The sequence below is a fragment of the Octopus sinensis genome, linkage group LG26 (assembly GCF_006345805.1).
Source record: "Octopus sinensis linkage group LG26, ASM634580v1, whole genome shotgun sequence".
Taxonomy (NCBI): domain Eukaryota; kingdom Metazoa; phylum Mollusca; class Cephalopoda; order Octopoda; family Octopodidae; genus Octopus; species Octopus sinensis.
Window position 1 is genome coordinate 13,589,119 of NC_043022.1, and position 23,315 is coordinate 13,612,433.

Below are 23,315 nucleotides of genomic sequence, written 5' to 3' on the forward strand. Positions count from 1 at the left end.
CTATTCCTGAGCGTTATACTAATACATCTGTTTGTTTTGTACACCACCTGTCTTCGCCTTTTGTTTTTTTCATAAACTCTCCCTATATATATACACACACACATATCATTAAAACTAAAGATACACCCATACACCACTAAAGATACATGCCTGTATATAGCCACTACACACATTTTTTTCTCTCCTTGTTTTTTCTGTGTCCCTTTCTGTAGAAGAGCGTAGGCTCGAAACGTAAAAGACTTTTTCTATTCCTGAGCGTTATACTAATACATCTGTTTGTTTTGTACACCACCTGTCTTTTGTTTTTTTCGTAAACTCTCCCTATATTATAGGTGTAGCTGTGTGATTAAGAAGTCTGCTTCTCAAGCATGTGGTTTTGGGTTCAATCTCACTGTGTGGCACCTTTGGCAAGTGTCTTCTACCACAGCTCCGAGCCAACCAAATCCTTGTGAGTGGATTTGGTAGACAGAAAATAGAAGAAGCCCATCATGGTGTGTGTATATATATATACCCTTGTCTAGACATCCCATGATTGTTGCAAATAAGCATTATCATCATATAAGTAAGGTTAATCTCCAGTCTTCCACAAAAACATGTCTGGTTATAGGCAAATATTACCTTGCTTGGAAACAGGCGAAGGGTTGGTGACAGGAAGAGCATGTGTCTGTAGCAAATATTCTTTAACAAATTCTGTCTGTTCCATGCACAGTTTAGTGGTGAGGGTGTTGAACTCACGATTGTAAGATTGTGGTTTTGAAACCTGGACCAGGTAATGTGTTGTGTTCTTGAGCAAAACACTTCATTTCAAGTTGTTCCATCTACTCAGCGGGTGAGAGTGAGTAAACCTTTGAGGGACCAGCGTCCTGTCCAGGATGGAATATATATTTATTTCTTTATTGACCACAGGAGGCTAAATATAAAAGGGACAAGCAAGGACAGATAAAAGGGTTAAGTCGATTACATCAGCTCCAGTGCATAACTTGTACTTATTTAATTGTCCCTGAGAAGGATGAAAGGCAAGTCAACCACAGCGGAATTTGAACTCAGAACGTAACGGCAGACGAAATGCCTATTTCTTTACTACTACAAGGGGCTAAACACAGAGAGGACAAACGGCTTAAGTCAATTATATCGACCCCAGTGCGTAACTGTACTTATTTAATGGAACCCGGGAAGGATGAAAGGCAAGTTGACCACATCGGAATTTGAACTCAGAACGTAACGGCAGACGAAGTATCTATTTCTTTACTACCCACAAGGGGCTAAACACATAGACGACAAACAAGGACAGACAAACGGATTAAGTCGATTATATCGACCCCAGTGCGTAACTGGTACTTATTTAACCGACTCCGAAAGGATGAAAGGCAAAGTTGACCTCGGCGGAATTTGAACTCAGAACGTAACGGCAGACGAAATACCTATTTCTTTACTACCCACAAGGGGCTAAACACAGAGAGGACAAACAAGGACAGACAAATGGCTTAAGTCGATTATATTGACCCCAGTGCGTAACTGGTACTTATTTAATCGACTCCGAAAGGATGAAAGGCAAAGTTGACCTCGGTGGAATTTGAACTCAGAACATAACTGCAGACGAAATACTGCTAAGCATTTCGCCCGGCATGCTAACAATTCTGCCAGCTCGCTGCACTTTAGGATGGAATATACACACCAGGGAAACTGGCTCTATGCTCCTTACAGAGTAATGTGGAGTAATCACGCAAGCTTGGAAAAATGAGCGTTAAAGGGTGATGATCTTTGCTGCTTTTGTTGACATCTTGAAGGTATTTTACCTTGTAAATAGGGAATACCATGATTGGGTTCTCCCCATGCTTACTCAGGATTGGTCAGTTATTCCACATGGCCATGAATGAAATAAGGGGTCTTCTCTACCCTAGTGGAGTGAAACAGAGTTGTGTTGTTTACTCCTACTTTATTTCGCATCTTTGCTCTCATCCTGAAATACACTTTTAGAACATTAATTAATGAAGTTTACTTTCATACGAAATCAGATGCAAAAATGCTCAAACTTGTCCTGATTGTTAGGGGATAAAAAACCCAAAGTACACATAAAGCATGGCTGCGTGGTAAGGGGGCAAGCTAGCAGAAACGTTAGCGCGAGGGGCAAAATGCATAGCGGTGTTTCGTCTGCCGTTACGTTACGAGTTCAAATTCCGTCGAGGTCAACTTTGCCTTTCATCCTTTTGGGGTCGATAAATTAAGTACCAGTTACACACTGGGGTCGATGTAATCGACTTAATCCCTTTATCTGTCCTTGTTTGTCCCCTCTATGTTTAGCCCCTTTGTTGGTAATAAAGAAATAAGAAACTTGCAGCCCAACCACTTGGTTTCTGGTTCAGTCCTACTGCACAGCATCTTGGACAAATGTACTTGACTATAGCCCCAGACCAACCAAAGCCTTGTGAGTGGATTTCGGTAGGCAGAAACTGAACGAAGCCTGTCAGAATGCTCAGCCAGAATTTGAGAGGTTCATGGTTCAATTCTCTATAATGTTTTGCTAGCTACTTTTTTCCATCTTCTAAGGATATTTACCTGAGTCTCCTAAGGATATATACCTGAGTCTCCTAAGGATATTTACCTGTGTCTCTGAAGGATATTTACCTGAGTCTCCTAAGGATGTTTACCTGAGTCTCCTAAGGATATTTACCTGTGTCTCTTAAGGATATTTACCTGAGTCTCCTAAGGATGTTTACCTGAGTCTGCTATTCTGCATTCAAGATTTCCTTTATTTCCTGTAAAATACCAACTCATTCAGTGCTTTTAGGTTTGTTGACAAAAAATGTTCTCGTATTCCAAAAGCTATTATTTAGCATAATAAAAGATGGTGTTTGTTGTCAGTGGCCACTGAGCATAATAGTAAACAGCCTCAGCTAGAATTTGAGAGGTACAAGATCCGATGCCCTACAGCGGCTTCCTGGCCACATTTTTCCATCTTCTAAGGGTATTTCCCCTATCTTCAAAGCTGTTTTCACAGCTTCTCTTTGTTCAAAATTCCCTTTATTTTCTGTAATATATGTGTGTGTGTGTGTTCATATCTGTCCCCCCCCACATCACTTGACAACCAGTGTTGGTTTATTTATGTTCCCGTAACTTAGCAATTTGGCTTTAACCCATTAGTATTTAAACCAGCCATATCCGGCCAAAATAGTTAATCTGTTTTATGTTCAAACTGACCAGATCCAGGCCCTCACACCTACCCTACAATGTTATTCTACATTAAGTAATTACACCATCAAGATCTTGAAGAAAAGAGATAATGCATGATTAATTCAAATCAATGGGAATCAATAGGCATTATGTTTGATTGAATAATCTGAACACTAAAGGGTTAAGACACCAATACAAAGTACCGGGCATAAAAATAAGCTGCAATCCTATGACTGACACAAGTAAAAGAAGGTGAAAGTAGTGCTTTGCTAGAGGCATGCTATTTGCAAACAATGTGTAGTTGTACCAAAATCAGAGGAGTAAACCAGTGGGTGGGAGTTAGGGTTACATGAGTATGGAGGGAGAGTGAGAGATGGCTATCAATAGGGACGTGGGTGGAGGATGATGATAAGAATGATAGATGGATGGATGTAAACTGAGATTAGCTCAGAGGAGGGGAGAATGGAATGTGGCTGCATAGAAATGGTTTGTGGTTTACAGGTGAGGTTCTGATTTAACTGACTTACAGCAGGAGAGTAATACGGTAGTGAGGAGAGAGATGAGGGGATAAGTAACATGGAGATGGGGATAAACGGTGCCAGGGTGTTGGGAGCTTGTTTATGAGGGATGAATAAAACAAGTACGAGGCTGAATGATGATGGAAATAGGGATGGGGTGGTTGATATTCTTTTGCTTGTTTCAGTCATTTGACTGTGGCCATGCTGGGGCACCACCTTTAGTCGAGCTAATTGACCCCAGGACTTATCTATATATATATATATATAATATATATATATATATACTTTTTGTGTCTAGTACCTACAGTCTCTTACTGAACTGCTAAGTTATGGAAACATAAACAAACCAACACAGGTTACCAAGCAGAGGGGAAGGTAAACACACAAACACATACATATACAAATGCCGACATACACAATGGGCTTCTTTCAGTTTACATCTAGCAAATACACCCAGAAGCTCTTGGTTGGCCTGGGGCTATAATAGAAGATGCCACAAAGGTAGCGAGCTGGCAGAAACGTAAGCATGCCGAGCAAAATGCTTAGCGGTATTTTGTCTGCCATTACGTTCTGAGTTCAAATTCTGCCAAGGTCGACTTTGCCTTTCATCATTTTGGGTTTGATTAAATAAGTAGCAGTTACGCTCTGGGGTTGATGTAATCGACTTAATCCCTTTGTCTGTCCTTGTTTGTTCCCTCTATGTTTAGCCCCTTGTGGGTAGTAAAGAAATAAGAAGATACCACAAAATAGAACTGAAACCAGAACTATGTGGTTGGGAAGCAGACTTCTTGACCATGGAGTAACACCTACACCCATAAATCTGAGACATAAAAATAATCATCATCATCATCGTTTAATGTCCGTTTTCCGCGCTAGCACGGGTTGGACGGTTCGACCGGGGTTCTGGGAAGCCAGGGGCTGCACCAGGCTCCAGTCTGATCTGGCAGTGTTTCTACAGCTGGATGCCCTTCCTAACGCCAACCACTCCGCGAGTGTAGTGGGTACTTTTTACATGCCACCGGAACAGGTGCCAGGGGAGGCTGGCATCGGCCACGATCAGTTGGTGCTTTTAGCGTGTCACTGGTACGGAAGCCAGTCAAGGCGGCGCTGACATCAGCCACATTCGGATGGTGCTTTTTACGTGCCACCGGCACAGGTGCCTGGGGTGTCTGGCATCGGCCACAATCAGTTGGTATTTTTAACATGTCACCGGCACGGAAGCCAGTCAAGGCGGCGCTGGCATAGGCCACGTTCGGATGGTGCTTTTTATGTGTTACCGGCACAGGTGCCAGGGGAGTCTGGCATCGGCCACGATCAGTTGGTGCTTTTAGCGTGTCACCGGCACGGAAGCCAGTCAAGGCGGCGCTGGCATCGGCCACGTTCGGAAGGTGCTTTTTATGTGCCGTTGAAAATAATCTTTATCATTGATTTTGATTATATTTTCAAAAGTTTTTTTATTTTCTGTGGATAAAAACATTTATGCCTGTCTCTCTATGTCCTGTATTTCCATGTTTCCGAGAATCTATTTAACTTAAATATTTTCTGATGACTTTTGCAGATGGAGATTTTAGTTTGAAACTGGTTCTGGACTTTATTCAGCAGCCATGGCCACTAGTACGTCATCAGTCTCCGCTGACACAACCAAAGATAAAAGTGCTAAAATACTCCATGGAATCCTTTCAAAACCATCGAAGGCTGTTTCTGTCTCAGGTAATTATTCTTCACTTTTGTTCACTGTATTTCCCTGCATACAATTCAATGTAGCACATGGCATAAACATGTAAACATCACCTCTATCGTCCTTAATACTTCTGCATTTTACAAGCAGTTTTTGGTCCTCCAAAGATGTTTCCTTATGAGTACACTGAAGGCGCATGGCTTATTGGTTAGGGTTTTCAGCTCACGATTGTAAGGTCAGCAGTTCAATTCTCGGCAACGCATTGTGTCCTTCAGCAAGGCTCTTTCACATTGCTCCAGTCCACTCACCTGGCAAAAAATGAGTTCATCATCGTTTAGCGTCCGCTTTCCATGCTAGCATGGGTTGGACAGTTCAACTGGGGTCTGGGAAGCCAGATGGCTGCGCCAGGCCCAGTCTGATCTGGCAGTGTTTCTACGGCTGAATGCCCTTCATAACGCCAACCACTCCGTGAGTGTAGTGGGTGCTTTTTACGTGACACCTGCACAGGTGCCAGACGAGGCTGGCAAACGGCCACGATCGTATGGTGCTTTTTAGCATGCCACCAGCACAGGTGCCAGACGAGGCTGGCAAAGGCCACAATCAGATGGTGCATTTTACGTGCCACCGACACGGAGACCAGTCGGGGCGGCGCTCAAAGGACCAGCCTTGTCACCATCTGTGTCACACTGAATCTCCCTGAAAACTACATTAAGGGTTACACATGTCTGTGAAGTGCTTAACCACTTAATTTCACGAGCAGGCTGTTCAATTGATTGGATCGACTGGAACCAAACCAGAATGCTATTTGTCTGAGTTGACCTACCGTTTTTTACTGTACATCTTGGTTTGGGAAATTTGATTTGAATGCCAGAAAACACTGTTCTATTTTTTACACTCTCTGTTTTTTTCATCCATCTGTCTCATGTGAAAATCATTGTTGAAACAGAAAACTTCTTTTAACCTCCATTACTATTTTGCATTCAAAATTATTTCAACGGCATTATGCATTCAAGGGGAAAAAGTTAATGTAGCAGGAGTGGCTGTGTGGTAAGTAGCTTGGGCAAGTGTCTTCTGCTATAGCCCCGGGCCAACCAATGCCTTGTGAGTGAATTTGGTAGACGGAAACTGAAAGAAGCCCGTCGTATATATGTATATATGTGTGTGTCTGTGTTTGTCCCCCTAGCATTGCTTGACAACCGATGCTGGTGTGTTTACGTCCCCGTCACTTAGCGGTTCGGCAAAAAGAGACCGACAGAATAAGTACTAGGCTTACAAAGAATAAGTCCCAGGATCGATTTGCTCGACTAAAGGCGGTGCTCCAGCATGGCCGCAGTCAAATGACTGAAACAAGTAAATGAGTAGCAGAGAATCAGATGATTTTCATAGGTTTATAAAGGATTTAGGGAGTTACAAAGGGGGCATGATAACTTCTTTGATTTTATAAACTTTTGAGTGAATCCCCTAGCCTTATATGGTCTTTACTTTATCATGGTTACAATACGCAATCGTTTGCACTCTCAGGTAAACTTAGTCACTGTGTGATATTTCTTGGTAGCAACCGTGAATATGGCGTTACAACTGCAAATGTCACCTTATTACCTCCCTTGACTATTAACTTCCCACCATGTTTCTTACTTTAAAACTGATCAAAAATTTGTTTTACTCTGTGTCTTTCTTACATCTTGCACAAATCTGACACGACAGGAATTATTTCTAGTTGTGTGTGACCCATTGTTTTATGTTAGATTAAAATGAATATTTGATTTTAGCTATTTTTAGTTCTCCTTACATTATATACAACAAACCACAGACATGAAATTTCGACACAGTTTGTGTATACTATTTACTCTTTTATTTGTTTCAGTCATTTGACTGCGGCCATGCTGGAGCACCGCCTTTAGTCGAGCAAATCGACCCCGGGACTTATTCTTTGTAAGCCCAGTACTTATTCTATCGGTGTCTTTTGCCGAACCGCTAAGTGACGGGGACGTAGACACACCAGCATCGTTGGTCAAGCAATGCTAGGGGGACAAACACACACACACACACGCATATATATATATACATATATACGACAGGCTTCTTTCAGTTTCCGTCTACCAAATCCACTCACAAGGCATTGGTCGGCCCGGGGCTATAGCAGAAGACACTTGCCCAAGATGCCACGCAGTGGGACTGAACCTGGAACCATGTGGTTGGTTAGCAAGCTACTTACCACACAGCCACTCCTGCACCTATACAGATATTGTTTAATGAATTTTAACATTTTTGTTATTGGAATGTCTGTGAGATTCTCTTGCATAAGTTCTTCATTCGTTACAAACTGTTCAGTAATAACAGTTAATTTTTGAATGACTGTAAGAAAATAACCGTTCAAGTATTTTCCTCTGAAATGATTGAATAAAAAAAAAAACTAAAGGCGCAGGAGTGGCAGTGTGGTAAGTAGCTTGCTTACGAACCACATGGTTCCGGGTTCAGTCCCACTGCGTGGCACCTTGGGCAAGTGTCTTCTACTATAGCCTCGGGCTGACCATAGCCTTGTGAGTAGATTTGGTAGACGGAATCTGAAAGAAACCCGTCATATATATGTGTGTGTGTGTGTCTGTGTTTGTCCCCCCAACATCGCTTGACAACCGATGCTGGTGTGTTTACGTCCCCGTAACTTAGCGGTTCAGCAAAAAGAGACCGATAAAATAAGTACTGGGCTTACAAAGAATAAGACCTGGGGTCAATTTGATCGACTAAAGGCGGTGCTCCAGCATGGCCACAGTCACATGACTGAAACAAGTAAAAGAATATCTGAAAGTTGTCTAGGTTACTTATGTATTTTGTGAGAGATTGAGGTGAAAACAACGATAGACAGATAGATACACGTCATTGATTGGTTGAAATTACCGAAATACGACAACTTTAACAAGAAGTAACTTCCAAAATACAAAATTTTCTCAACAACACCAAGAGTAAAAGATGTCTCATGTGACACATTCTACCAGTGTCTGAAGTTTGAAAGTGTTTAGTTACAAAAAATTATTTCTTAAATCTGTCGATCAAAAGGTAAAGATCCCGAATGTTGTAATAAATCAATGCTGGCTACAATTTCTATTGAAATCTGTAAAGATAACTTTAACCCTTTTGTTACCAACCCGGTTGAAACCGGCTCTGTTGTACAAATGTCTTGTTTTCTTAAGGTTTCAATTAAAATCTTCCACCAAACCTTAGTCACAATTTATGTTCCTAACACTAGCTTAATGATAACAAAGTTATTTTACTAAATCCTTTGTTACATTTAAAATCAATTGAAAGAAACACAGAGCATCTCAACAGAAATATGGTAACGAAAGGGTTAAAATATATAATAGAGAAACAATTCTTAACTCATTTGATACCAACCCAGCTGAAACTGCCTCTGGCTCTGAGTACAAATGTCTTGTTTTCATAAGTTTTGAATTAAAATCTTCCATCAAACCTTAGTCACAATTTATGTTCCTAACACTAGCTGAATGATAACTAAGTTATTTTACTAAATTATTTGTTATATTTAAAGTAATTGAAAGAAACACAGAACATCTCAAAATAAATACAGTAACGAAAGGGTTAACAAGTGAATGTTATTTAACTTTATATTTAGTTTCCTTTTTTTACTTTTACTTTGATCTAGATGTTTCCTCTGAAAATGCAGAAAAGAAAAGGGGACTTCGGAGAAAATTGGAGAGAAACGTGAATTCAGTCTATGCCAAGCGGTCGCTGTCGGATGCGAAACAAGAAAGTGTCACAAAGAAATTCAAGAAAACGAAAAGAGACAAATCTTATAATTCCCAAACCTCAAAGAACACACCTTCCCGCAGCACTTCGACATCCTCCAGGAGGCTCTCATCTGAGAAGAAGAATTCCGACAGACAACATTGGTTGGGTAGCAGAGTCACAGAGAACAACAAAACCGGCAAAATGCCACCATCGTCCGCAGAGAACAAACAGGAGAAATCCAACGATGACGAAAAGTTCTACTATTATTTTGAGACACAATCATGTCATATCACAGAAGAGAAAGGTACCAAATTATATGGATGCGAGGTGTGCAAAGGTGTTTACCGTTATGCTTTCAGTCTGAAGCGCCACTTTCTTCGGAACCATATAAACGTTAAGTATTTATCGGAGGCTGACATTTCAAACTGCATGATCAATGTTGCCCAGCAAGACTTGATTGCTAGGCGTCATGCGTCGGGCAAGCGCCTGAAGAGCAACTGTGCTGCAGCTGGTAGCCCTCGCGTCTCGATGCAGGCTAACTTTGTATCAAAAAGTGTGAGTCAATCAGAACTGTATCGGTGCAGCCTTTGCAGCGAACTCTTTGACTATAAAGAAGATCTTGTAGAACACACGCATAACCACATGACTGCTCCACCGACTGTAGCGCCTATGGCTCCTGTTAAGGCTCAGCTTGCGTGTGAAATTTGTGGTATGAAGTTCACCTACAAACAGAACTTGATACGGCACCAGGCTGTCCATTCCGGTAAGTTCTGTTCACTTGTTCACTTGGTTGTGTGTGTGTTTGTGTGTGTATGTGAGAGAGAGAGAGAGAGAGAGAGTGTGTGTGTCTGTGAGAGAGAGAGTGTGTGTGTGTGTGAGAGAGAGAGTGTGTGTGTGAGAGAGAGTGTGTGTGAGAGAGAGTGCGTGTGTGTGTGTGAGAGAGAGAGAGAGTGTGTGTGTGTGTGTGAGAGGGAGAGAGAGTGTGTGTGAGTGAGAGAGAGAGTGTGTCTGTGAGAGAGAGAGTGTGTGTGTGAGAGAGAGAGAGTGTGTGTGAGAGAGGGAGAGAGTGTGTGAGTGAGAGAGAGTGTGTGTGTCTGAGAGAGAGAGTGTGTGTCTGTGAGAGAGAGAGTGTGTGTGAGAGAGGGAGAGAGAGTGTGTGTCTGTGAGAGAGAGAGTGTGTGTGAGAGAGGGAGAGAGAGAGTGTGTGTCTGTGAGAGAGAGAGAGTGTGTGAGAGAGGGAGAGAGAGTGTGTGTGTGTGAGTGAGAGAGAGTGTGTGTGTGTAGCTGAATCACTACCAGAACTAGAGAAGTTCCAGGTATGGAAGCAAGGTCTAGAATCGAAGGGCCTTATGGTTAACCTAGCAAAAACCAAAGTCTTAGTAAGTAGGAAGGCAGACAAATCACAAATCCCTACAGGTAGATGACTCTGTTTTATTTCTAGAAAAGGCATAGGTAGAAAGTCCATAGGATGCACCTAGTGTAAGCTTTGGACACATAAGAGGCGCAGCAATATCAGAGGAAGGTTAACTGAGAAGATAGCTTTTGTGTGTGGAAGATGCACAGGGGCAATAAATGCCGAAAATGTACAGAAAATAGATTCCATCATATGCTGGGGAGGGGGGCTAGAGGTAGCAGAAAGCTTCCATTATCTAGGTAACCAAGTCAGTAGTGAAGGTGGAGGCTCCAAGAATGTAGCTGTGAGAATAAGATTAGGCTGGGCAAAGTTCAGAGAGCTCCTTCCCCTGTTGGCAGCAAAGGGCCTCTCTCTCAGAGTGAAAGGCAGATTGTTTGATGCCTGTGTGCGAACAGCCATGCTACACAGAAGGGAAACATGGGCTGTGATAGTCGAAGACATTTGTAGGCTTGAAAGAAATGAAGCCAGTATGCTTTGCTGGATGTACAATGTCAGTGTGCATGTGTCAACAGAGTGTAAGTGTCTTGAGAGAAAAGTTGGGCATAAGGGGCATCAAATATGGTGTGCAAGAGAGATGACTGCACTAGTATGGTCATGTGATGCATATGGACGAGGATAACTGTGTAAAGAAGTGCTGATCTCTAACTGTAGAGGGAACCCAGGAATACATGGGATGAGGTGGTGAAGCATGATCTTCAAACTCTGGACTTCACAGAAGCAATGACTAGTGACCAAAACCTTTGGCAATATGCTGTGCTTGAGAAGACCTCTCAAACCAAGTGAAATTGTGGTCATGGCTAATGTTGGTGTCACGTAACTGGCACATAAAAAGCACCTTTCAAACGTTGGGCTTCACACATGCACACACAGACACACATACACAAACATTCACTCCTATATAATTTTTAGGTTACCTTACTGGCACCTGTGCTGGTGGCATGCGTAAAAGGATTCAAGCGGCGCGGTTGTTGCCAGTATCACCTGACTGGCCCCCGTGCCGGTGGCACGTAAAATGCACCCACTATGCTCTCGGAGTGGTTGGCGTTAGGAAGGGCATCCAGCTGTAGAAACTCTGCCAGATCAAGATTGGAGCCTGGTGCAGCCATCTGGTTCACCAGCCCTCAGTCAAAATCGTCCAACCCATGCTAGGATGGAAAGCGGACGTTAAACAACAATGATGATGATGATGATGTATATAGGCGCAGGAGTGGCTGTGTGGTAAAGTAGCTTGCTAACCAACCACATGGTTCCGGGTTCAGTCCCACTGCGTGGCATCTTGGGCAAGTGTCTTCTGCTATAGCCCCGGGCCGACCAAAGCCTTGTGAGTGGATTTGGTAGACGGAAACTGAAAGAAGCCTGTCGTATATATGTATGTATATATATATGTGTGTCTGTGTTTGTCCCCCTAACATTGCTTGACAACTGATGCTGGTGTGTTTACGTCCCCGTCACTTAGCGGTTCGGCAAAAAGAGACCGATAGAATAAGTACTGGGCTTACAAAGAATAAGTCCCGGGGTCGATTTGCTCGACTAAAGGTGGTGCTCCAGCATGGCCGCAGTCAAATGAGTGAAACAAGTAAAAGAGAAAAGAGTATATAATTTTTTTGCTATTTTGTTATTATTTTTTTTTCTTTCTCTTGCTTATTTCAGGAAACTTGCCCTTCCAATGCGAATATTGTCAGCGGTCGTTTCCGACTCTAATCAGCAAGAAGCAACACGTTCGCATCCACGTACACAACAAGAACAAGAATAAGGTTGTCGGCACAAGTAGCAACAACAACAACAGCAGCAACAAGAACAAGACCAATAAGAACAACAGCACGCCTGTCCCCACGTCCACTACTACCACCATCACTACTACCATTTCTGTTACCGCTGTTGATACCACCACCCTTACAAACACTGCTACTACCATGTCTACATCTACTACAACTACTACTCCCTGTAGCAGCACCACCACCCCCGCTGCCAGCGTCGCCCCTGTGAAATCCACCAGCAGCAATCAGGCCAAAACTACATCAAGCAACTCTAGCAGCAGCAGCACTAACGACAACAACAACAGCAGTGACGTGGCCACCACCATCGAGAGCAGTAGTAACAATAACAGCAGTAGCAGTAGTGGTGGTGGTGGTGGTGGTAGTGGTAGTAGTAGCAGTAATAGTAGTAGTAGCAGTTCTGGTCACAGTATTAAATCAGCGTCTGTCCAATCTACGTCCAGGACGTCTACGAAAGCGGAACCGGAACCGGTGGTCGACGACCTGCAGTGTCAGATCTGTGGCAAAGTTTTCTCTTGCTCATCATTCCTCATGAAACACATTGTGTGTATGCACAACGGTGCTATGAAGCGCAAGGCGAACCAGAACCGAAAAGCAGCGAACAATCAAAAAGAATCCACTTCCCAAAGCATAAAACAAGAGCCTGGAACGGAAAGCCAGGCGAACCCTTCCAAAGAAAACATAACTGCGAAACCCTCAAAACAGACCTCGAAAAAAAAGTGCAAATTCAAATACATCTGCACTGTTTGTAAACGCAAGTTCAGGTCCTACGTGCAGATGTGCAAACACAGACGTTCTGCTCATTCTAAGGTCAATGTCAGTGATAAAAATTCTGCGTTTTACGACATAGAACAAACTGATTTTGAAAACGAGTTGCTTCCAGGTGACTTTGAGGCCCCGTTCCTTGAACCAAAGGATGTCGCCGAAAACGTCGCACGGAATCTTTGTTGTTATATCGATGGCCGTGTCGATTCCTTCTCGGATTTTAGTAAATATGTAAAAGTCAAAGGCTATACGTCTTTGTTAGAACATGATCCAGAATATTTAAAACAAGAGTCAGATGCTATTTGGTCTGAATATAATTTCCCTTCCTCTTTCAAGACTGAAAATGAAATTTGCATATGTACAAAAAGTGAAGAATCGCCTTCTCTAAAGCATTTAAATTCTCAGGAATGTTCTCCGAAAACCTCAGTGGAAAATCCAAACGAATCAACTTGCGAATCAACTTGCCAGTTGGGTTCTCATTCTTCAAATAATCCGGAGGCTGATTCAAATCTGACGGACAATAGCTCACCCTGTGATCAACAAACATTGACTTTAGCTACTCCTACCACATCGTTACCTGTTACAAATGTCGTTAAAAACCACTTCTTGTCCCATTGTGGCCTTGATCTTGTGAATAATGCACCCAGTTTGCATCCAGTAAATGAGGGGACAGCAAATACTGAGAATATCTGTGATAATCCTATCTACCCTCCTCTTTCTTCAGCCTCAGTTCCGTGTCTTGATTCTAGTTGTAAGTCAGAAGTTTGTCCAGGATTTCTAGCAACATGTGATGCTTCCCAGAACCCTGTACCAGTAATTACTACGTCTGTTCCTACATTGAGTCCTCCCACTTTTTCTTGTTCTTCTGCCATACCAGAACCATCACTTTCAAAAGAAGATACAGAAAAACAAACCGTTTCATCAGGAGACCTTTCCAATGATGGCAGCAATAATAGCCATGCTGGTGTACAAGAAACACAAGAGTTTGTTTTAGATTCGGTTCCAAAACAGGTTCATTTTCCAAGTGCCTCTGTAGTACATAAATATCCTACATGTCCCAACACATTGTGCCACACGGCTTCCTCAAATCAGGATGTTACAAATCCAGACTCATTGAAGACATGTGGTGCAAATTCTAATGAAGTCTATGCAACTGTTCTGCCAGAAGATGAGGGGCCTTGTCTTCAGTCAACCTCAAAGAACGATGACAAGAAGCCAAATGGATTACAACAGCAATCGTGTCTGCATAATTGCAGCCAGTCTTCCACCCTGCTTAAGAATTCTGAAGTGGGTAAGGTTTCCGTAGTGACACCTGCCTTTGACAGCGAAGCAACCAAAGTTAACCGAGTCCTTAAATGTGGCCAGAAAGATGTCCTCTTTAGTGGACCACACATGATGACCGCCCACATTCACGAGAGGGGTCATCTGGTTTTGGAGTTTGGTAACGAAAATGAAATATCAAAAGTTAAAAGCAGTTCCAATGTTCGCCATGAAGAGCCACAGAAAGCATTTTCTTTGAAATCTTCGAGTTCTGTTAAAAAATCTAAAAAGAACCAAAATCTTTTAGATTTCAGTATCCAGCATATCGTTAAGAGTCGTGTTGAAGATTATAAGAAGTTTATGTTAGAAAATCATATGTGGCCTATTGAAGTTAGCAGTGCCGGCCAAGTAGAAAACGGTGAAAACAAAGATTCTAACTTTATTAATTATCCCAAATATGACATTCCTACTAGATTAGAGAAAGTAATTGACAAAAACTACAGTGATTCCGAAAAAATTTCCACCTTTATTAAAAGTGGTCTTCTGCCTTGTGAAAACATGAAGGACTTAGAGAATTGTTTCCGTGGCGTCTGCTTTCAGAGCTGGAACTGTGAAGTACTCAATTATGAAAAGATTGCTTTTGGTAAGCAAGGAATTGTGAATTTGATCTGTTCAGTGTGCCACAAACATTTTTTAGATTTGGATTCTTTGCTGCGACACCAACTGCATCGGCATCCCAGTATTGAGTGCAACTTTCTGGAAGTAGAACTTGGCCAGAGCATAGTCGCCTTGCACTACCCAACTCCTAACATCAAAGGCGTCCTTTGTTCTCCAAATATTGACCTTAGTGCCTCCAAAACCTTAGAGACCTACAAATGCTCCAAATGTCGTAATCTGTTTCCGACTGTCTCTCGTCTCCATTCACATATAATACGTTGTGCTTCTAATCTAGACACTATGCTTTCTACCACTAGTTCTAAAATGGGCAAAAGGAAGTACAAGAAGCGCTTAAAGAAACGGCTCCGCGATGTGTTGAATGGTTCTAATACTTTTAAATTCCGATTGAAAGACTTTGCTGGATATGATCCAACTATGTTCCGAGAAAATAATACAACGCGAAGGAGGTTGGCCGACTGCGAGAACAGTAAGGTCACTTATATTGATGATGACCCAGACAAAAACCGTAAACGTCGTGGCCCTGACTTGTCTTATGACCCTAAAAATCATGTTAGGCGAAGAGAATCAGTTGAGGTGATTGAAACACATCAGTGCCGGGGTTGTAACATAAAGTTCAAGTCTCTGCCCTCACTTGAGAGACATGCCCCCAATTGTTCGCATAAGGACAAACTTCAAAGCCTCAAAGTACTTGAAGGTACTGCCCCTGCTCCCCCAGTAAAATCAAAACCCCAACATAAATGTCACTACTGCAGCAAGCTGTTCACTTATCCGAAAAGCCTTTGTAATCATTATGTAAATTTATGTTCAGCTCGGAACCAACGACAGAAAAAAGGAAATCTTTCTATGGAGGATCTTCAGAAAGAAGCAGCCATTGCAAGATTGGTACAGCAAGAGGAAAAAGAGAAAGTGTCAGAGGTTCAAATCCCTGCTGAGAATAAGCCAAATGAAACAGAACAAAACCCTGATTGTAAAGGTGTAAAAAGAAAATTGTACAAGAAAAATTATTCTTGGACTTCGATAAAAAAGAAAAAGAATGAAAACTCTGAAAAGGCGAGCAGTGATGTTGAAAATGATGAGGATGATGATGAAGAGGAAGAAGAAGATGATGAAGAAGAAGAAGAGGAGGAGGAGGAGGAGTTGGAGGAAGGAGAGTATGCCCTTGAATATGACAATGATGATGCTTCGGAAGAGAAGGCGGATTGGTTGGCATTTAAGGGCGAAGTCAAAGAGGAGACTAAATCATCATTGCATAATGATGACGAGGTTCCCGAAGGCAATGTTTGCAGAACGAAATCTAAGTCTTCTGATGCTTGCCTAGAGGAACTCTTAGTGGAGAAGGAACCGTTGTTACATTCAAAGACCGTTGAAGAAAGTTCACAAAGTGCTCTCAGCAAACAATTGCGGAATTCAAATGTTGTAGAGAAACCATGCAATGTTACAAACAGCGAAATAAAATTGTCGACAAATAGCGTAGCATGTAAAACCGAGACATCTTATGAGCACCAAGGTGCTTACAAGAATATCTTGGAGTCTGAACTGTATAAGCAGCTGACTAAACAAACCATGTTTGGCAGTGCTGCAGACAGTTCAAATGCAGACGTAAAGCAGGAACCAAGGGACGTGGAATTAACGAAAGCTTCAGTGACCGACGCCCAACCTTCTGTGTTTGAAGACCAACTGAATGAAGAGACTTCAAAATCAGAAACGCAACTTGATGGTGGAATCGATAGTCAGGCTTCGACAGATAATGTTGCGACTGAAAGATCAGAAGTTGTTGAAGAAATCCAAACAGGTGCAATTTGTGATCAGGAAGAGGTGAAACCGAATTCTTTGGTGGCGCAGCTACCTGATGAAACAGCTAAGAAAACATCAGAAGATGATGGCCAGGATGTAAAACTACCAGAAAATGACGCAGGAGACACAGACAATCAACACCATTCTCTGCCTGAAGAATCTCCAGAAGATGCAGAGAAGGAATTTGGTGATGAAAGCAACAGAGCAATACAGTGCCATGTTAGTGATTCACTTCCCAAAGACACAACAGATGGAGTACCACAAACAGCATCAGAATATCCTCTTGCAGATGATGCTGGTGCCTCCAATGCATCTTATGTTTTAATGCCAAGTGAGTTTCTTTCTGGACAGCCCACAGATGGAAATAATGGAGAAACATTATCTTTATCCGGCGGCACCGATGTTGCAGCAGCAGAAACAAATACAAGCATTGTAAACGTTGAGGCTGAAGGTGCCAAAGAAGCGGCAGATGTCCCTCTCTTACAGTTGTGTACTGATGGTTCTACAATGGTTTTGTGGCCAGTTGGGATGGAAGGACTACCAAGCAGATTTAAGCCAGTTGATAACACATTAGGTGTGACCATCCCTGGACTTCAGGTGAACCTCACAAACAGCAGTGACTTGGTCAGTTCAACGCCAGTTTGTGAGAAAACAGATCCTGAAAACAGTGTCTCTTCTGGTATTGAACCGCTACCCAAAGAAGTAGAAAGTCCAGCTACAGCAAATGAGTCTAATCTAAGTTTGGTTATTGATGACGAGGCTAAAATGCAGGACAGTTGTACAGAGGGACCGAGTGAAACAATTAAATACCTTCTGACTCACCCAGCAGGACAAGATGCAGAAGGTTGCCAGTCTCCATCTGTGGACAAGTTAGTAACAAGTGATAGTGATTTGTCAAAAATAGAAATTGCGAGGGAGCCTGCTGAGAAGCACATCATGCACAGCATTTTAAACAAGCCACCCTTGGCAGCCCCTACTGCCGCGTGGGATATGCTGAGAAATCCTACTTTGGCAGGACCCGTTGTTAATACTTCTTTAATTCCAGTTCCTTCAGATAACTCTGAAGGAAGTATGTCAGCTTCATGTGAATGTGACCCTGTTCTAAATCAGTCATCTTCTACAAATGTCGAAGTGAGTTGTGGATCTGAAAACATCAGCTTAAAAACATCTCAACCGATTTCTGATACAACTGATGACACAAGTACAAATGATGAATTGAAGGAGAGTTCATCTTACTGTGACAGTGAGACGCCCTTACTGAAAGCTACGGGGAATTCTATCTCTAAAGAACTTGATTCCACGACTCCTAAAGAAATGCAATGTACTGGATGTGATATGAAACATGATATGGCTATTTCATGTCCATCTGCAGCTCCATGTTCAGTGAGCGACACATTCGTTTCGACTGCCGAAGATTCTCATAACAATGTTTCAAATGATTATCAAGAACCAGTGTCTGTGACATCCGAATCATTGAAAAATGTTTCTCAACCTGATTCCGAAACAGAGACAGATGGTCCTACATGTGAAGTGACATCTTTGTTGGCTGATGCAACTGGTTCTGAGACTGAGACACTTGCTGCAGATGACTGCAACTTGAACACTTCACCAAACAACATTTCTACTGAGGAGTGCATTGTGGAAAAAAGCAGCATTTTTGAAGAAATTACTGAGAGCGATAAAACTATGATGATTGAGGAGAGTTTGTCTGGTACCGAGGTCTCTGTGTTGAATGAACCAATAGTAGCTATCTCTAAAAACCAAGTGCAAGAGGATGGCCCTCATGTCACCTACACAGACAACGTAACAGAAGAACCTGTGGCCCAAGAAGCGGTCAGTGAACACTCGCAAGTGGATGTTTGTAACCTTAATGTTGTTTATACACCTTTACCAGAGTTCTGTGAAGTAAATGTGACTCTGGTACCAGCAGTGTCGTATGATATTGGTGAGAACGAACATAGTATTGTATCAGTAGTTGAAGATGCTCCTATGAACGAGACGGTGACAACATCCGTGTCGGTGATGGGAGATGAATCTAAAAGTGAGATGTTGGAAGCTGTGTCTGTGCCAGTGGTGGGCAACGAGTCCGAAATTGGGACACTAGAAGTTGTAGATGGTCAGTCTGAAAATGGAGTGGTGGACAGTGTGGACGGTGAAGTTGACCAGGCATTAGAAACTTCTTCAACAGTGGACAGTGAGCCTGAAAGTGAGACACTTGACACTGCATCACTTGTCAACAGTAATTTTGAAAATGAGACAGAGCACGCTGCAGAAGTAAGAGACAGTATCTCTGATGATGAAATGGTGGAGACAACCTCAGCAGGAGATGACGAACCTGAAAATGAGGCAGTTGTAACTGCTTCAATAATAGACTTGAAAGCCGAATGTGAGACGGAAGAGGTGCCTGTTGAAGTTGGCTGCCCTGTGAATGAAATAGTGTCACCAGTTGATGCAGAAATAGAGAATGTCCCTATAAATGAGACGGTGGAGATTGTATCAGTTGGAGACAACCTGTATGAAGGCGAAACGGTGGAAACAACATCGGCAACAGGAAGCGAATTTGAACATGAAACAACTGCACAAGCTGTGCTGGTGGACTTGTCCGAAAATGAAACCCCAGTTGAGGCCAAATCGGCAGCAAACATCATCTGTGACAGTGGAATGGTAACTAACGTGTCTACAGCGATGCACGATATTGCAATTGAGGGTCAGGTAACAGTACCTGGTTTGTCAATTTTGAGTGACACCTTTGAAAATGAGGTAGCTGTGGTTGAAGTGGCTGTGGGCCATGAAGGTGAAGAAGAAGAAGAATCATCTGTCAGTGCACCTGTGAAAAGCCCTGAACCTGTAGTTGAAACGAAGCTGGTTACACCAGGAATGAGCAGCACATGGGAAAATGCGGTGCAGACGACAGAATCAGTATCAAAGAGCAGTATTTCAGCAACAGGTAATTTACCTGAAAGCGAGACAGGTGTAAATGTGTCGGCAACAAACAACACATTGAGAAATGAGATGTCAGCACTCGAGTGCGAAACAGATGAGGCATCTGAAAAAGAAACAGTACCTGGATTGATATCTGCAAGTGCTGATGGTATTGCATTTGAAGATGATAAATCACAGTCAGGTACACCTGTCGTTAGTTTAAGAGATGGGGTGACTAACAAAGTGTCACCTGGTTATATAGTAATGGAGGAAAATTCTTCACAGGCAAGCTGTTCTGTTTATGACAGTAATTTTGTACCTGTCGTCACGGAAACAGATACGTCATCTAATATCGTTGTGACTTTGTCTGATGTGAGCTGTGGAGGACCTTCACAAATGGAAATGGCAACACTACCTGAAACATGCGTTACCCTACCAAATCCTGACCAAAGTGTTTCATTATTGGACAGTGCTGCTGCTCCTCAAATCAAAACGGTCATGACAGAAACGACAAGCAGTGTGTCCGGTCATGGGGAAAATGTATCTGTAAGGGATACACACTTGCGCCAAGAGGAAACGGCTGCGTTTGTAATGACCAATAAGGCAGCAAGTGCATCGCTCATTCCTGTGTGTAGTGCACCAGACGACAAAACATCGGTACTTCATGTAGTGAGCAGTGGCGATATACATGGAGTAGGTGAGTTCTCACCTGCTGAAACTGTAATATGTGATATACCTGGTAAGGAATCGACCTCGGTGTCAGTAATATATAGTGCTTCACTTGAAAAGAATTCTGCTCCTGTGGTATTTAGCAGCTGTTCTGGAAAGGTAACACCAGCCGTATCATCAGTGTACAGTACTGTACTCTTAAATGACAATGCAGCAACAAGTTTACCTGTGACGTGTGGAAAAGTAATACCAACCGTACCTGTGGTGTGTAACATTGTATCTGAGAAAGAAGCCGCTGTTGTACCTGTGGTGTATAACTCTCTGTGTGGAATGGAACCTACAAACATATCTGTGATAGATAGCAACATGTCTGGGGAACAGATGTCTGCTGTAGCTGGGGGGTGCAGTAATGCACCCGTAAAGGTGAGAGCAACGTCAGCATCAGGGATGTATGGCAGCGTACCTGGTGAAAAGACGGTGCTTGGTAGCACAGCCATACTTTCATCAGATAGCCATGTAGCTGAAACGATATCGTCCTTGCCTGTTGCATGTAGTGCTTTACCTGCGAATTTACTGCTCGCACCTCAACCATCTGTTACATCTGGCATTGTGTCGGGAACAGCAACAGTTACGACTTTAACATGTAGCGGTGCACTGCCAAAGAAAACGGGACTTTTGTTACAGACATGTAGCACGATAGCGTCAGACAAATCTGCATCACTAACATGTAACAGAGTCGTACAAAGTACAGCGCCATTTATATCATCTACGGTTAGCAGTGGGGTGCTCGGTACAGTACACATACCTCTGACATATAATGATGTAGAAACATCAACATGTAGCAGTTCAATGGTGTCTGAAGTGATGGATTCCTCATCGCTCACATGTGGCACAATAGAATCTGAGAAGAGACCAACACCAGAAACTCTGAGAAACGATCGCATGACATCTGCATGTCTAACATGTTGCAGCCAAGGACCAGAAGAGGCAGCACATATACCACTAACATGTAGTGATGTAGTACTTGAGGATACAATGCTTGCATCACAGACATGTGGCAATGCAGTACCAGTGGAGACAGCAGCTACATTACTGGCATGTAGCAATGTAGTGTCGAAGGAGGTGGCACCTGCACCACAGACATGTAGCAGTGTAATACCAGAGAGGACAGTCCCTACATTATTAACAGGTAGCAATATCGTACAAGAGGAAACAGCACCTGCACAATTGACATGTAGCAGTGCAGTACCAGAGGACACAGCTACATTACTGGCATATAGTGATGTAGTATCAGAAACAGTGTCTACACCACAAACATGTGGCACTGTAGTACTAGAGGAGACAGTACCTATAACACTGACATGTAGCAAAGCGACACCAGAGGAAACCAAGCCCCTGCATTTGACATGTGGCAATGTCCCAGGACTTGATATTTTAGCGCTGTCAGTTACAAACAATTTTGTTCCTGAGACTGAAAACCCAGCTCCATTGGTTGAGGATGGTATATCTTCCGGGGCCGATGCGGAATCGGAATCTCTTGTGTCTCCAACGGTCAGCATCCCTATTGGGAACCCACATACTGAAGGCCTTATGTCTGTGCTGTCAAAATGTTACAATTCTGCTGCCAATACAAATAAGTCAAACCAACATTTGGATGAAGTGACAGCAAGGTCTGAAAACACCGGTTTTTTTAACCCAGGAGCCTGCAACAAAAGTCTTACCAAGTGCACACCTTCTTCAGAAAATAATTTTAGACTTAAAAATACATCAAAAAATTCTAGCTTTGATTATTTAACTCATTCTACTGACACAGATGGTGGAAGTGCAAAATGCTGGAAATATGAAGCAAGTGTACCTCAAAACATCCAGAAAAATCCAAGAAACGAAGCGGGAAAACAACAGCTCGGTGATCTTATTTCCTCGTCTGCGAAACATCTGGGTGAGACGGAATCTGTGAAATCCCTTGGTGAGGATGTTCGGATCTTGATGGAGGAGCAAGAGCAGGACTCGGATTCCGACCCACTTGTGGTATTGTCGAGAGTCGCAGTAGCCAAAATCTCTGAGTCAGCAATGAAATCGGAAGAGAATTCGAAGAAAGAGAGTGACTACACTGGTGTGACAACATTGAATTTTGAGAGCGAACTTGAGCTGGAAGTAGTACCTGAGGCGATAATGGAGGGTGATATTCTGTACGATGATTTCCCAGGTAGCGTTCCATTCCATACGGTCATCACTCCTGATGCTAATGCAACATTAGAGACTCCACCTGACTGCCGTAAAATGATGCAATATCTCTCTGACACGTCAAGGACGCTCAAACACTCGTTACCTCCCCTGTCTCCACCTGTTCCCCTCTTAAATCTCCCGCACAGGTACAAATCGGAAACGCCTGCTGCTCACTGTTTATCTTTTGATAACTTTGAAGATTCGACACAAGCCAAACACATCAAAGTAACAGACTCTGTCTCTAAACCTGGTCCAAGCCTTAATCCTAGCCCTAACTGAACAGAACAAGAGGATTCAGTCAGACAACTCAAACACCTTTTGTTTGCCAATGAAGAAAGCAAAAAAATTCAGAAACTTTTGGCTAAATTTACACTTTTTTTTTTTCCTTTAAAATATTCTTCAAATTTTCTGCTTTTCCTAATTATTATTCTATATCTGTTTTTGAGGAATATGGAAACAATAACCAAGAACAGGCAAAGAATTCTTATGAACTATTTCTATGAAATTTCAAAAATTTGATTTTGGTATAAAAAAAAACACAAAAAAAATAGTTTCTTATGGAAGGAGGCACAGAGCTCGTTATTAGAACTCTGGGATTTTTTCTTAATTTTATAAAGTATGACTCTTTATAAATTTATATATATACATACTACACACACATATATATATATATACATATATATATATGTGTGTGTGTATGT

At 42.5% G+C, this 23,315-nt stretch overlaps 1 protein-coding gene across 8 annotated transcripts in view; it reads left to right on the plus strand.

Annotated features, from left to right (window-relative positions):
• The window catches only part of LOC115224744, a 75,357-nt gene extending 52,042 nt beyond the window's left edge, over positions 1-23,315 (plus strand). For 7 of the 8 annotated variants that reach the window (XM_036513781.1, XM_036513782.1, XM_029795635.2 and 4 more), the window contains 3 exons: positions 5,248-5,399; positions 9,026-9,874; positions 12,176-23,315. In XM_036513781.1, the coding sequence (XP_036369674.1) occupies positions 5,294-5,399; positions 9,026-9,874; positions 12,176-22,893 (11,673 nt within the window). In that variant the 5' untranslated portion in view covers positions 5,248-5,293 and the 3' untranslated portion in view covers positions 22,894-23,315. The remainder of the gene's footprint in view (positions 1-5,247; positions 5,400-9,025; positions 9,875-12,175) is intronic. The other variant, XM_036513783.1, reaches the window with a different exon arrangement.